The 15,720-nt window shown below is 40.4% G+C and overlaps 1 protein-coding gene across 3 annotated transcripts in view; it reads left to right on the top strand.

Annotated features, from left to right (window-relative positions):
• The window catches only part of LOC130175453 (PDZ domain-containing protein 4-like), a 50,609-nt gene that overhangs the window by 28,168 nt on the left and 6,721 nt on the right, over window positions 1-15,720 (top strand). For all 3 annotated transcript variants that reach the window (XM_056385938.1, XM_056385941.1, XM_056385940.1), the window contains exons 5-11: window positions 1,370-1,607; window positions 1,735-1,819; window positions 4,281-4,379; window positions 4,668-4,730; window positions 6,756-6,857; window positions 12,300-12,790; window positions 12,976-13,180. In XM_056385938.1, coding sequence (XP_056241913.1) covers window positions 1,370-1,607; window positions 1,735-1,819; window positions 4,281-4,379; window positions 4,668-4,730; window positions 6,756-6,857; window positions 12,300-12,790; window positions 12,976-13,180 — 1,283 coding nt within the window. The remainder of the gene's footprint in view (window positions 1-1,369; window positions 1,608-1,734; window positions 1,820-4,280; window positions 4,380-4,667; window positions 4,731-6,755; window positions 6,858-12,299; window positions 12,791-12,975; window positions 13,181-15,720) is intronic.

The raw sequence follows: 15,720 nt of genomic DNA on the forward strand, positions 1-15,720 counted from the left end.
TTCAAGCAAACAGTTGCTGTGATAAAAATACACACATACACCATCTTCAGCTTTACAGCTTCTACCATCCAATGTGAGTTACTATGGTTTATTAGGTCTCAAATTATATCTTTTACATAATTGATTTCCTTAAATTCAGCTCTTCATGTATTTTTTCAAATAAATTAAGACTTAGTCCACATAATACTATAACCTAATAAGTGGAAAGTTTAGGCTATTTATTTAGTTAGATCCCCGTAGCCACTGTGTTGTAACATTGGCAACTCTTCCTGGGGTCCCCTTAAATTTATATAATACTTCAATGACAATAGACACATAAATACACATCCATATCATTCTTACTCCTGCTACTCCTGCTAAGTCACAAAAAAAAGATAAATAGATATAAATAAGTGGGATAAATCCTGTATCCACTAAAATAATGTCATCTGTCTGCGTAAAATGATTTGTGGGGTTTTAGTTATGATAATATTCCTGATAAAGCCCACTAGAAAGTAGTGCAACCTGCTTTTTACTCTTAACCTCTCAACTCGATATGGGCAGTGAAGAGCAATTGTGCCGATTTATTCTTTGCTACCTGCAATCTGTTCTTCTTTTCTTTGAAAGAAATTCTCACCAACTATTTGCCATATAATTTTGCAGACTATTCTCACCCACCTCCGGGTGAATTGCAGCAGCTGTTAAAAAGCCAGTATAGATTAGTTATCAGGTCACATACATCATTTGCTTGATACTTTGGTTTATGACCAAACATCAGAACTAATGACAATCCCATCAGCCTCAGCTGTGTTTCAGGTTATTTTACGTCCATGCTAATTTGCAAAGGTTAGCATGCTGACATGCTAACCTTTGATAGTTCACTTTTTAAACATTATACTGATGTTAACAGCAAGAGATGACATATTTTTGTGGGCCAACCTGGATGTTAACTTCACCCTGGTTCCCTCAACAAAAAGCCAGTCGCATTTTTACAATTTTATTTTGGATTGTTGCAGAAAATAAACTCTGTGTACTGAAACGTCTTGTTCAGCAGGACGATCTTCACTAATGAACACCACTTTTAGGATGTTTGAAGCCTAAATACACCAGAAGTAAAAAGCTAATGTTATGCTAAAAACCATCTACACCACGGTCACATGACTTCAACATCACCACCACTAAAGTTCAACTTGTGGCTTGATTTAGCCCTCACCTCTTCTACACAAGCGTTTCATCTTCCAGTTAGTAACAGTTTGTAAGAGCGTGAGTATAAACACAACAAGGCTGTATATATGTAGATCTGTTTCTATAAATCACTGGCTTTGCCCTTTAACGTCTGGATTCAGCTCAGTTCTGCCTCTTGTTAATCTTCACACCCTCCACCCCTCAGGGACATTAGTTTGCAGCAGCAATGGGACTGGCAGCACCTCCATCTCCTCTGTTGCCATGGTTGCCATCCCCGACTGCATCGACAATGCCACGCAGACGGACATCAGCTTCCAGAACATCATGACACTCGGGAGGAGCAGAGGCCATCACCACCACCACCAAGGCGGCTCCTCCCCTCCGCCTCCTCCCCCTTCTCCTCCCCTCCCTCACCTCATGGGACCGTACGGGATCAATGAGTTGTACGTCCTCACCTGCTGCTTTGGAATCAATTCTCTTTGCTGTGTTTAGAAAAAAAATGACTCCAGATATGAAAAATCAATAATGTTGGATATGACAGTCATTGATTTTTCTTTCTCCTCCCTCCAGCTGTGTATTTGAGTACAATGACCCCAATGACTACTTTGACGTCTCGAATCATGAGGTGGACAGGCAGGATGACCTGGAGTACGAGGTGAGAACTCTCCTGCTGTATTACCATGAACCAAATGTCAACATAAAATGAAAAATATCAGGCAATTTTTCATTCAGTGAGATAATTCTCAACCTTTTTTTCAAGTACTGCCCTCACTGTATTGAGCTTGAATGCTTCATCATACTTAAGTCTGGATTATAAACAAAGCAGAACAGCCAACTGCTCTTCACTTGCTATAAGAGAATAAACTTGTTCAGAGAGGAGAAGCTCCCTTTTAACTGTAAACCATAGACTGTAAATCAAGATGGACGTAGCCTCTGTGACATCACCCACAGGTTTCTGAAGAACGGTTTTGAAGCTCAGAGTGAGCTGCTCCACCATTGCCATCTTGGAAGTGCCTGACTCCACAGTCTTAACTCCTGGCTAACCCAAAAATGGGCAAAGAGGTGTGATGTGTATGAAGCTGGGACGTCGGTGCATGCCAGTTTGTGGCAAGCATACACTCACCCACCTGTCACTCAAAGAGGCCACGCCTTCAATTATGCATAACTTTAAGTCTTCATAAAATGTTAACAGGTGAATTATATAAAAAAAATCATTAACAAGGAAATTAGCTATTGAGACCAAATCTGTTTTCTGTACCAGGTCGTCAACATGTTTCTGTTGTAAAGTTGGACATTTCAACATGGGAGTCTATGGGGATTGACTCACTTTTGGAGCCAGACTCTAGTCGTCATTAAGGGAACTTCAGCACATCAACCAACCAATAATTAAAATCTGTTTGCATGTTGCACTTCTGGCCACACCTCAGTCAGTGACATAACTGTTTGGGGCGTGGCCTGAACAGAGAGAGCAGTCTGAAAGTTATCTCTGTAATTCGAGGGTGATTTTGAATATTTCTGGAACAACAACAGGTTTTTACTCTGAGACAGAAAGAAGAAGAAGACAGTTTGGCTTTAAGGCCTTTTAACTTCTTTAGTTTAGGGTCCAGTGCCTTGCTTAAGGGCAACTTAGTTGCGAAGGAAGGTGAGAAGGAAAGAAGTGAGGAGGATGGCGGTAGGGGCTGAATGGAGGATGAGAGTGAAAAAGAAAGGAAAAAAGAAAGGAAGGGAAGGATAGAGGTAAGAGGCAAAGAGTGGGATTTAGGAGGATGAGTGAGGAAGGAAAGAAGGGAACAACAGCATGAGAACATAAATAATTGAATATAGACATTAAGGAAGATGGAGAAAGTAAATGGAAGGAGGATAAGAGGAGAAAGGGAAGGAAACAGTGAGCAAGGAAACCATGAAATGAGACCTGGAGGACGGAAAGGGACCAGTGGAGAAAAGGTTAATAAAGACACAGTATTTTTGTTTATGCTGCAAAATGATCCACAGTCCACAGAAATGTTACTGAAACAAATTGATCTCTACAAGCTGTCGTGTTTGTCGAGAACATCAGGATGAGTGATAGACTGGGTTTAAGTTCAGTTTATAAATGTCTAATGGACGACTGTTTTTAGCTGAATGGCCCTTTTTCTTTTTTCGCTCTGTTAGTTCGCTGCTTTTTCCTGAGACAAACGGCAGTTTGGTCATTAAAGAAGTCAGCAAAGTGGAAACGCTCGTGCCCTCTCTGACTTCCTGTTCCTCCTCTACATGGTCATTCTTCCATCGTCTCTTTCTCTCCCTCTTTCATTTTCCTCACACTCCATCATTATATCCCCATAAATTACTTCCTTTTTCTGTCTTGAGTTTCATCCTTCATCTCCTCCCTAAATCACTTCCTCTTTGCTCTATGAGTTGTTGTTCAATGGTCGAAACTGAGGGTATACATTGGTCTTTGATGGGGTGGTCTATGGTTTCTGATCTAATAAGCTTATAACTTTTGATGGTCAGAGCTAGACTTTGGTCTGAGCTCATCTTTGGGAGATGCCAAAAAAAGTACTAGGTACCAGGTACTAGCCACAACTTGGAACCAATAAAGGCGAGTGGAGTCGAGTTGAGCCGGTTCCATCCAATGGAAAAGGCTGTAAGATGATCTTTAATGGTGTCAGCTGGTCTCTGATAGCATAATATGTTTTTTTATGATTTTATGATGGATTTCGTGATAAAAACTAGTCTCAGCTCGTCTTTGAGAGGGATGTATCTTGCTGGTAAAGGTTTTTAAAAGGCTACAGCAGCTTGATCTACCTTTAACCAAATGTCAGCATTAAACAGCACCTGCTTTTGTTCAGATTAAAGGCCCAGCCACAGCAATGTTTAAAAGTTTGCTGCAAAATAATTCACTCCAGTGGAATCACTCTTGTCAGTGGATTTGCTCGGGGGCAGAATGTACATCCGTGTAAATCTTCTGTCAGCTTCAACTTTCATGAAGTCTGACAATGGCAACATCCCTGACGACCAAGAGCAAAACTGGTTCGACAGGGCTGACCTTTGAGAGAACAGAGAGCCAGAGAAAACTAAAGAGCAGCGCTGCCCACCATAAACCAATCAGTGATTCTTTCCTTCCTCTCTTCTTCCAGGAGGTAGAGCTGTACAAGTCCAGCCAGCAGGAGAAGTTGGGTCTGACGGTCTGTTACAGGACGGACGAGGAGGAGGATCTGGGGATCTATGTTGGAGAGGTGATGAGAGGAAGCATTGCTCTACTCTTCATCCCTATTACTCCTTCGTTCAGATATTTTCTTATCTATTCACTTATTTATTGCATCCATCCATTCATCACTTTATTACTTCATCCTTTAAATCATTCATCCAACCAATTACTCACAATTTCTTTCCATTCATTCAGCCAATTTATACTGACCTACTATGCACTTATTATGCATTCATCTGTTCCTTAATTCATGAAGTCATTTATTTATCCTTACATCCCTCCTTTAATTCCTCTCTCTCTCTCCATCTGACTTCAGGTCAATCCAAACAGCATCGCAGCCAAGAATGGACGCATCAGGGAGGGAGACCGAATATTGCAGGTACACAAACAAAGACAATTTAAACAGTAAAAGCCCTGCATTCGAAATCTTACTTAATTGAAAGTACAGGCGTATTATCAGAAAAAAAGTTGCAGGTAAATTCCCTGTAACTGACATATTACATATGTATGACATTATTACATCATTGATACTCATATCAGTGCTGTAGAAGCATTTTACTGTTGTAGCTGCTCGAAGTGGAGCTAGTTTTAGCCAGATACAGTTAACTACAAACTTGACTTCACCTCAAACCATTAAAAAAAAAAAAAGTCCACTTTGAGCAAACTATCTGCTAAGAAAGAAAGTAGGATGTGGTTGTTTTGTTTTTTTCCCCCAATCAAACTTCTGTTTCAAAAGGTCAAACTAAAACTTTTACACTTATCTACTACACTTATCATAGTTCTTTTTTATAGTGTGTTCATTAAAGTGGAGAAATGTTGAGTAAGATTTATAGATATTACAAGATGTACAACATGACAAAAACAAACTAAACCAAACAGATATGTTGACCCAAGTCCAATTTGAAGCACCAGAGAAATATTGTGAGAAATAACAAATAACTCTTTTGATTATACCCAGCCACTCCGTGATTATCCCCAGGACAAACATAGTTTTTCTATGTGACCACAGTGAATTTAATCAAATGATGAAAAATTCTCCGTATTCATTAATATTGAATGTTGACCTTCAGGTTCATGAACATACAAACTTGTCCTCTGACAGATTGACTGGTGCCATGGGGGTTAAAAATAGATTCAAATCAAACTATGTAAATTTATACCTGAAATCCCTGGGGCAGTCATGACCAATCAGAGAGAGCTGTCAGCAGCCCAGTTACTGCTGTCCTAAAAATAGACTGAGAGAGATGGAGGGAGGAGGGTGAGGGGGGGCAACTTTGTCACCCAGTGTTACCACCACACTGTTCAGCTGTTTGTGAGACTGTAGAGACCGTTGATAAAAGTCAGTCACTGTCATATTTTGATTTAAGTAAAGATGTTTCCAGTCTGACTGTTGTAACACAGCAGTGACTCAGCTCCACTTGAGAAAAGCATTTCTAGGTTCTACGGTTCTATGTTCTAAACACTGCTCCAAACTTTGGGATTTTTTATATGAGCTAGTGAGACAGGATATATGATCTGGGGAGTTCAGTTTGAGTGACAGATCCATTAGTTTGAAAGTTTATGAGACACCAAAACACTGCACACAAGTTTATCACAATAAGAGACAACGTGTGTTTCCCATAGCAACAAACACAAAGTAAAACTGAGTGAGGATCAACTGGCAACCTCCAGGGCTGATAAATGAAGCAAACGAGCAAGTGGCGAAATCTGCAGTTCCTCTAATGACCACTTGAGACTGGCTCCAACAGTGAGTCATTGGGAGTTTAACCTTTTCGACATTTTGTTAAATCAGTGTTGTTGTTTCTGCCCTGCAGCTAGACTCCCACATGTGTCGACTTGACATTGAAAAACGAGCGTGAATAAATTTATCTCCCTGACATTTCTTCTCTTATCATCCTCAATTCGTGCGACTGACAGGGAAAAAGGTAAAGTTGGAATGTGATAAGAATAGACCAGTTGCACCTGGCATTGCTATGGTTACCTGGCAGTGGACCAGTGATGTCAGCAGCGGTTCCCATGACAGCCATCACCACAGAGATGAAAGGCCTTTTGGTCCAATGTGGTGTCTCCCTGCAAGTTTGGGGAACATACCCATCAATACAGCAGCAACATAACATACACATACCATACCATACCATACCTGTGAAGTGGTTCATATATGTTTTATAGTTTCAGTTCATATTTTTTATTCTTCTGATAGAAAAACTTGTGCTGCTTCAAGATCATTCTCTATTTTGTATTTAAACAGAAAATACAAATGAATGGAGCCCAGAGGCTTTCTTGGAGGAAGGAAAATTTAAATAGTGTCCTTGCTAAATGTGATCCCATTTGTATTTTGCTAATGTATGATATGACTTTTGCTAAGGAATACAAAGAAACTAATCTCGTTATCTTCCTCATCTAGATTAATGGAGTGGATATTCAGAACAGAGAGGAAGCAGTGGCCATTTTGACCAGAGAGGACAGCATCAACTTCTCCCTGCTGCTCGCCAGGCCGGACATAGAGGTGACACGACATGACACGACTGAACCACTGTCCTAATCAATGCTCGGGGGTTTACAAAGTGCAGGAACCATATCAACCAAAGTTACAGGTTAACTTCCACTGGTGAAACTAACATCTATGTCATACAGGAGCAGCATGGGCTGTACAAATCTAATGCAAGCTTTAAATTGGGTCGTTTACGCTACAAATTTTGGTCAGTTTTCTGTAACCAGTTTAATTTACCACAGCCAGTGGAAAAGTTTTTGTCTTGGTATTAATGAATTCCACTTGGTTTTCAACTTATTAGACGGAGCGCAAGACGAACTGATCAGACTTTGGTGGTCAAAGGTCAAGTTGAGACTTTGTTCAGCAGTTATGACAAAATTTCACACAAATGGTTCATATTTTATATGAGTCTGGATAAACAGGGATGCAACCTGAAACTAGTCTGAGTGGCGAAGGCATACAACCGCGAGGCAGTAATTCTAGTTTAGTAGTTTAGTATCTTGACAACTACTTGATGGACTGCCATGAACAGAACATAGTGCCCAGATAATGAATTGTAATCACTCACCCTCGGACTTTTCATTGAGAGCCCTGTTCAGGTCAAAGTTTCATTTTCTCGGTGCTCGTGTTGAAACTTGGTTGTGATTGGCCAGTGAGCCAAGTCCCAGAACACGCATGTTGACCCTGAACGACAGAAACAGAAAGGGTGGTTAAAAACTGTATGGATTTTTTAACGGTCCATCAGCCCACTGATGCAGCGGCCCATTGGGATTTGTCCTGGTCAGTCCAACACTGCTTTTATATGAGAAAGGTTTTCTTAATTTTCAGGTCCAGAAAGAGTCGTCACATTCATCCAGCCGAACAGTTTCTCTCCCGTTTCATCACTCAGCTCACTGCAACCCAGTTTACTAACCTACTTTCTCCCTGTATAACTTTGGCTGCTGCAGGTGGCCGACAGGAGAGGAAAGATTCATAAAAGCCACAGTTTATTTTGCTGTGTGGTCGGAGTCCTAGTTTCTTCCAGCAGGGACATTATGTGTTCACCTTCTCCCTCCTCCTCCGCCCATTTGTGACCAACATATGGAAATCTAATGGCTGAATTGGAGTAAATTTTGATTTCCTGCTGCAAGTATTGAGATTTTTGACACCCTGTGATCTTTCCAGTAGCACATCTATAATTGGCCCAAAGTTTAATCTGCTCCTCTGCCTTCCACTGAATATAATGTTATAATGAGAATGTGGCTGGAGGTTCTGTATGCAGTCCAGAACATTGGTTCACTTGTTTGATATCTCTTAGGTACAAACACGAGAAAGAGTTCCCCTCAAATAAAGGCTGAATAAAGGAATGACAAAAGGGGGATATTTATTTTTACAGCTGAAGTTAATAAAGATACGCTCACTCTTTACAGAGAATCACAGTAGGTTATATATGGTAACTTTTGCACAAACTACACATAAAATGAAAGGTATAGTGTATGATAAACACTGCGCACTGTGTCCTGGCTTTTGCTGCACAAATGCAACATAGAGAAACAACAATACAAACTGAGCTAAATTAAGGCAATTGTTATAATTTAAGATACCCTGACCTGAATGCAGACACAAAAACTGGGCTGGTAGAGTTCAATGATGAAGTAAACAAAGAATGAAACAAATCCAATGAATTAAAGTGGCCGTTGATCCACAGTCCAAAAACGAAATCCAAGACTAAGGAACTAACATGGGAGCTTGAAGAAACACTGGGGAACATGGCAGGGACAAAAACAGACGAAGTGACAAACACAACAGGGAGTACAGAGACTAAATACACATCTGGGGACCAGGTAACAAGACAGACAATCACAATGGAGGGAAAACAAGAAAAAGACAGGAAGTAAAAAACACCAGGGAGCACACAAGGTAAGTGATTTCAAAATAAAACACGAAATAATCCAAAAGTCCAAACCAAGTCCAAAAGTCCAAAAACTATCATACCAAGGGCAGATTATGACAGTAATAATAAATAATTAATAATGAAATAAAACAAAAATATGTGATGTGATACGTAAGGTGGACAAATAAGTCCAGGTGAGTAGTCCTGTCCTCTCTCCCAAACCACTGTGTATTCATCACAATAATCTGTAGCTGTAGCACATACAGTATATATTTGGCCTACATCTATCAAATTAACTAAATCATCATAATTGAAATAATAATACTCATCTTATAAGAAACTCACAGTTTTTTCATTGAGTTCAAATCACTGCGCTGGATCTTTAACAGTCTGAAACCACACTGCACTCAATCTTCTGCTCTCACTCATGTTCACAATCAGCCTTTTTTCCTCATATCATAAAGGTCATATACAGGACCCCACTGTACATAATACTAATGGCTGTGTGTTTTATCACACACACACACACACACACACGAGCCATAATAAATGTTTATAGTATGACAGCAGCTCCCAGAGTGTGTCCCCACATGTGCTGACAGAGAAGGAACCGCACCATAGCATATTCATACATGTCAGTTAAAACACACTCCTTCATACATATTCAGTGAAAAATGTGCACAGCGTGTTTTTGTGTGTGTGTGTGTGTGTGTGTGTGTGTGTGTGTGTACACACTCAGATGCCAACCACATGAATGAGCTGTCACTCAGTCATTCAGTCAATGCTTAGACAATTCTGACACTTCAGCCTGTCAGATCTACTTGTACTGAGAGAACAGGAGATGATGGATGTTTTATCGAGTAAGCAAATACCAAATGAGGGACGTGATGGGAGAGCAGCTGTGACGACAGAGGAGGAAAGAGATCCCCAACACCCACATATATAGTGACTGCTATCATCCACACCCAGGAGGATCAAATCTGTCATCAAAAATAAAGTCTCAGATACAAAATATTACAAAAATAAAATAAAACCTCACTAATGAAGGGTGTACTCACTTCTTTTGCAATTGGTTCTTCAACATGGAAATGTGTTGTCTGCTTTTGCCCTTTTAGTAACGGGGCAAACTATGGTCACATATAGGTCAACATCTGTCAACAACTGTCCAGATAGTCATGAACAGAGGTGCAGCTTGTAAACAGGTGAGACAGGTAACTGCTTGGGGCCCCCCAAGGGCTAACAAACCTTACTCCACAGCAGTGTCACAAAATGAGGCTCCCTCTCCCTTAAACAACCAATGGACAGTTTGCAGTGACATATCAGTAGGACACATCTAAATGATAATAAAACTAGAATTACTTCCTTGTAGTTGTATTCCTCCGCCACTCAGACTAGTTTCAGATTACATCCCTGTTTATCCAGAGTCATATAAAATATTAACCATTTGTGTGAAATTTTGTCATATTTACTGTGTGAATCTTAAGTAATAGCTAAAAAGTGTCACACTGAACTTGACCTTTGACCACCAAAATCGAATCAGTTCATCCTCGAGTCCAAGTGGGCATTTGTGCCAAATTTGCAGGGTTCTGGAGCTATTGTGTTCACCATGATTGGAGGGGCCATTTTTTACCTAGGGCCCCAACAGACTCTAGAATCTGAAATACACTGATCTCAGTCTTGCTCCTGGGAGGATGAACCCTTTTCAATTTAAAGTCTTAGACCAATGTCTCTGACATGAGGGAGAAAAAAGTTTAAATTGTATGACAAAAATATGATAATATCCTGCTAAATAAAACTGCATCAAGGCAGTAAAATATCATTAATATCATGGTGTGATATTTACAGTGTCAGAAAGACTGTATTTTGTATCAACCTGCTGAAGAGAGACAGAGGGGGAGAAGTGAAGGTATCAGATGGATGGAACGATGAGGGGATGAAGGGATGATGGGTGAAGAGAGGAAAATGGAGGACTAGTTATTTATATTGTGTGCTCTATTTTCTCTGTCAAGGTCAAACACACAAACAAGATATCAATCATTACAAACAGGTCACAATTGGACAATTTCAGTTTTAAAAAGTGGCTCAGTAAATTCCTAAAGCAGCTGCTCATTTATCAAACAAACAGGAGGAAATAGTGCATTTGTTAGGAACTATTTTCAGTGGCGGATTAATCCGCTTTTGGTGCTCAAGAGTGTATTCGAGACAGCAGGATAGTGTGTGTGGGACTGAGCCAAAATAAACTACAGTCTGTGTGTTCATGGTGATGAAGCAACATATCAGTGCTACAATGTGACTCACTGATGTGTAGTTATAGTTCAATTCTGTGTCAGCAATGAGAAAAATATAAGATATCACAAGACTTTTTGTTTGACTCTAAAATCAAGTCTTTTCGAAGCTGTGAGGCCGACACATCCTCGCCTCAAGAACACAAGGAGTACAAGAGCACAAACAAACACACACATGTACTGTCCACAGAAACAATACAATGTTGATAGCATTATGTCCAAATCAGTGTCCTGTAGGAAGGTTGTAAACAAGAAACCGCTCTGCAGTGTCAATAAAACATATTAAAGTCGAGTGAATTCAGCACAGGAGACAACAACAACAAAGCTGGTGGAGTGTTCACAGTAGATAATCCTATTAAAACACAGAACAGCTGTTCTACATCACTGCACTGACAACAGTGGAGAAATTTAACTTTTAAATCTCTACACTCACTGATGTGTGAGTGTGAGAAGCTCCTCATTTGTGTCTGCTCCAACTTAATATAGACCCTGAAAAAGGTTCTGTAAACCATCGTCACCAGCATCTCAGATCCAAACAATGATTCGTCACAAGCCCCCCTCCCCTCCATTCACGTTCTCAGTCAGCAAGTGTTATGAAGCCCAGTGAAAGTGTCGACTAAACATACATCAATAAGCACAACTGAATAAAGTTACCCTGTGTACATGAAAGCGAACAAAAAGCAACAACTATTAGCCTACACTAGCATTGCCGTGATATGCTCAGTGACGGTTAGCCAGATAGCGATGGCAATATTTGCAGAACCCATTTATAATATGGGAAACAGCAAGTTGGCTAATGTTATCATGCTACTGTAGACGTCACTTATAAAGACAGACATGTAACATCAAGTTACAGGCATATGAGGTAAAAGAAAAACCAGTTCTGAGTCAGGCTGGAGACTTTAGCAGCTTGTAAGGTTCTCCTCTCTGTTAAGCCAGACCACTCCATGGTTGGACTGGGAAAGAAATTCAGTCTTGGACTGATCCACTGGGACCAGCTGCATGAATGACACTGATGGTGCAGATAAAATCTTGGAAAACTGGATAATGGATGTAATGGATATTTTGACAGTCCAGCAGTTAAACCGGGATTTGAGCTGGTAGTCCCCATGGCCAGTCCACCTGTGCTGTGGTCTGATGTCTTTCTTTGGCTTCATTCTCTGCTCAGGACCCCATTACTCCACTATATCTTTACATAGAAAATAGTTGTATTGCTGCTGTATTATTGTTTAAAATCTTGTTTACAGAACCTTTAACTTTATTTCCACATTCATATAAATCTTCTGCGCTTCTTTCCAGAATGACAACCCTGCTGATCCAGAGGAGGACATGGAGATGACTCTGGAAGGAGGAGGTTTCCACCCAAACCCTCAAGCCTCCTCTTGCTCCCTCAACTCATCTCACCTTTCTGGCTACTACCGCCTCCGCCGGGGAGGAGGAGGAGGCTTGGCCTGCCCTGGAGGAGGAGGAGGAGGAGGAGGAGGAGAAGGAGAAGGTGCAGGGGGTGGTGTGGAAGTGGAGGAAGAGGAGGATGAAGAGGGAGAGGATGGAGAGAAAGGACAGAAGGAGGACAGAGACCCACCTGTCCCCCTCCCTCCTTTGCTGAGTCTGGCTCCGCTGCTGTCCAATAGCCAGGAGCTGGACAGCGGAGTGGGCCGGACCGATGACAGCACCCGCTACGAGGAGCTCTCAGAACAAGACCTACTGGGGGACCAGACCAGTGCCTGTAACACCAACACCACCAACACGCCGGGCAGCACCAGGAAGTTCAGACCAGGACCCAGCCCCAGGTAGGACCGCAGATCAGATATCAAATCCAAGAATGTCAGTGTTTGTGGAGAAACTTACATTTTTAAATTGACTGTAGCCATGTGAAAAGTAGCAGATACAAAGAGTGGGAAGGGCTCTCAGATTGATATCTAATACTCTGAGTTTTAGCGCACCATAGAAAGCCCTCCTTGTCTCCTGTACCCAGGCCCAGTCCCAGACCCAGTCCTGGCCTTGGCCCAAGCACCAGGCCAATCCCCAGCCCTGGGAATGGACGAGGAGACACTACCCCTCCTTTCCTCCACCTGCGAGACCTCCAGCTCAGCTCAGACTCTCTCCCCGGCCTCGACTGGACAGCTGGAGGAGGAACAGGAGGACCAGCGTACAGCCCCCACCACCATCACCACCACATGGTAGGTCTTGATAAAGGATACATTTGGTGACCTGGAGGCCTGTTACTGTCAACAAATCCCACAAAAAGGTCCACAAATGTGAGCTGATTTTAAAGATTTACATCTTCAGTGGGAAACAATGAGCTCAAAGCCGAGACCCAAAGACAGAGGAGGGCATTCAGGATGTGTTGAGAGACAAACATTGTCCTTTGGGTCTTTTCATGGGATTTGTTGACAGTAACAAAAACATAGAATAGAATTTGACTTGTTCTTTTTACAGCTGATATGACCTTAAAAGGTCCCATATTTTACTATTTTTGGTGTTTTATTTGAAGTGTTGATCCATAAGAAAATATATTTGTGGTTCTAAGAGCCAAAAACCATTTCAATTTAGTTTAACATCTCTCTCAGGCTTCTCTGGAGCTCTAGTAACAACAGGTCGGTGATCTAATAAAATATAGCAGATTTTAAGTAAACACTCAGTTACACGAAATCCTGCAAGGTCGGATGGCTGGTCCAGGTGGGCAGGGCTTGGGGCATGGCTTATGCTTTGTTGTGACATCACAAAGTTACTGAACTCCTTACAGCTCATTTTAAGGCTCAGTTTCTGAGTAGAGGCTGTGTGCATCAGATGTATGCTGATGATACAGTAATTTATGTTCATGCACAAACTAAGGCAGTAACACCATGGTACATGTTCAAAAATGGCTGGTTGGTTCACAATTATACCTTAATGTTAAGAAGACAGTCGGTATGTTTTTTAGCAAGACCAACACTACATCTAACTGTGAACCTAAGGTCTATATCTCTGGGGAGGCAATTCAGATAGTATCTCATGTTAAGTACTTAGGCATCACTCTTGACTCTACACTATCTTTTAAACATCAAGTGAGAAAAGTAATGCAAGTAACTAAATATAATTTAGCTAATTTTCAATATATAAGAAACTGTCTAACAACATATGTTGCTAAAATCTATTTAAATACTATGATCATCCCCCACCTGACATACTGTATGACAAGCTGGACCCAAGTGAATAGCTCAATACTGAAACCAATTCATTCTATTTACAAAAAGGCCCTTAAAGTCTTAGACAGAAAACACAAATTATACCATCATTGTAACATCCGTGAAAAGTATAGCTTACTTAGCTGGGTTAATATGCTAAAATATGCTGATGCTTGTCTGCTCTTTAAGATTGCAAGGCTCCCCCACCACTCTGTATAATTCATACAAAAGAAAACATCTAATAATAGAACCACAAGATCGGCTTTAAGAAGTGACTGTGTAATCCCTCATAGGTCGACTACTTTTGGTCAGTTATGTTTCTCTGTGAGAGCCTCTAAGTTATGGAACACATTGTCAGCAGAGTTAAGAAATTGCACTTCCTATTTTAAATTTAGCCACGATGTTAAGGACTGGCTTTTAAGCGGTCAGACATGTGAACACTCTTAAATGGTATTATGCTAACTTGTTGTTGTTTGATATATGTTGTTTTTATATCTATTTTATGTATCTTTTTAATATGTGTTATTTATTAATCTGACTGATGAACATCTGGTCATTATGTGGTTTTTAGACATCCTGCCAGAGGACTGCAGTTGAAAATTAGCCTGTTGGCTAACACTGGCACATTTACAGAAAGGTTTATTAATGTGCACTGTCCTTTTCAAATAAATAAATAAATAAATGAAATGAAATTTCTCTGTGTATTGAGGTGGATCACTAACAAGGCAAAGTGGGCAATTGCCCGAGTTGCCTCACACCCTCAGGGTCCCCAAAAGCTCCAAATTTGTTAGAAATCTGCACCACTGAACTACAAACCTCTACCCTCCATCTTCTGGCCCTGATCTTGAAGAGGGACTCTGTGTCTATTTTTTAATATATATATATATATATATATATATATATATATAAAATTTGTTGTAAAGTTTCAATGAAATTGGTAATTTTTTTCTGTGTAATGTAATATATATATTGATAACCTCAGGCAAGGTTGTATTATTCCATCAAAGGAATTCCAGGAAAACTGGAAGGCTACTTTCATTATCAATAGGTCAGACAATTATTTTCTTTTAGGGCTGCACGATATGCAAACACAATGATATGATTTTTGTTGAGTCTTTACAAACATGTTCCTTTACGTCTTGAGAATGTGATTGTAGGCCAGAGAGTCTCTGTAACACTATGACGCTTATGGTGTTAACAATGCACAACAATGTGACACATTTTACCTTTATCAAAAAAATTGCAGCTCGTGTGGTTTTTAATTAATTATTTAATTGTGCAGCCCTATTTCTTTTAATACTCATTTGATCATTCGAAGATCGGTCAGAAACCCCAAAATTTTGAGTTTGTTATCAACTAAAACTGGGAAACCAGCAAATATTTACATTTGAGAAACAGGTAACAGTAAAATTTTGGCATTTCTGCTTAAAACATGACAAACAAATAATCAATTATCAAAATTACTGCCATTTTTTTCTGTTGATCAACCCATCATTTCAGCTTTAGAGCACTGGTTGGTTTGAAACTGTAATAAATAGTCGTGGTCAATAGGG

The sequence above is a fragment of the Seriola aureovittata genome, chromosome 9 (assembly GCF_021018895.1).
Source record: "Seriola aureovittata isolate HTS-2021-v1 ecotype China chromosome 9, ASM2101889v1, whole genome shotgun sequence".
Lineage (NCBI taxonomy): Eukaryota > Metazoa > Chordata > Actinopteri > Carangiformes > Carangidae > Seriola > Seriola aureovittata.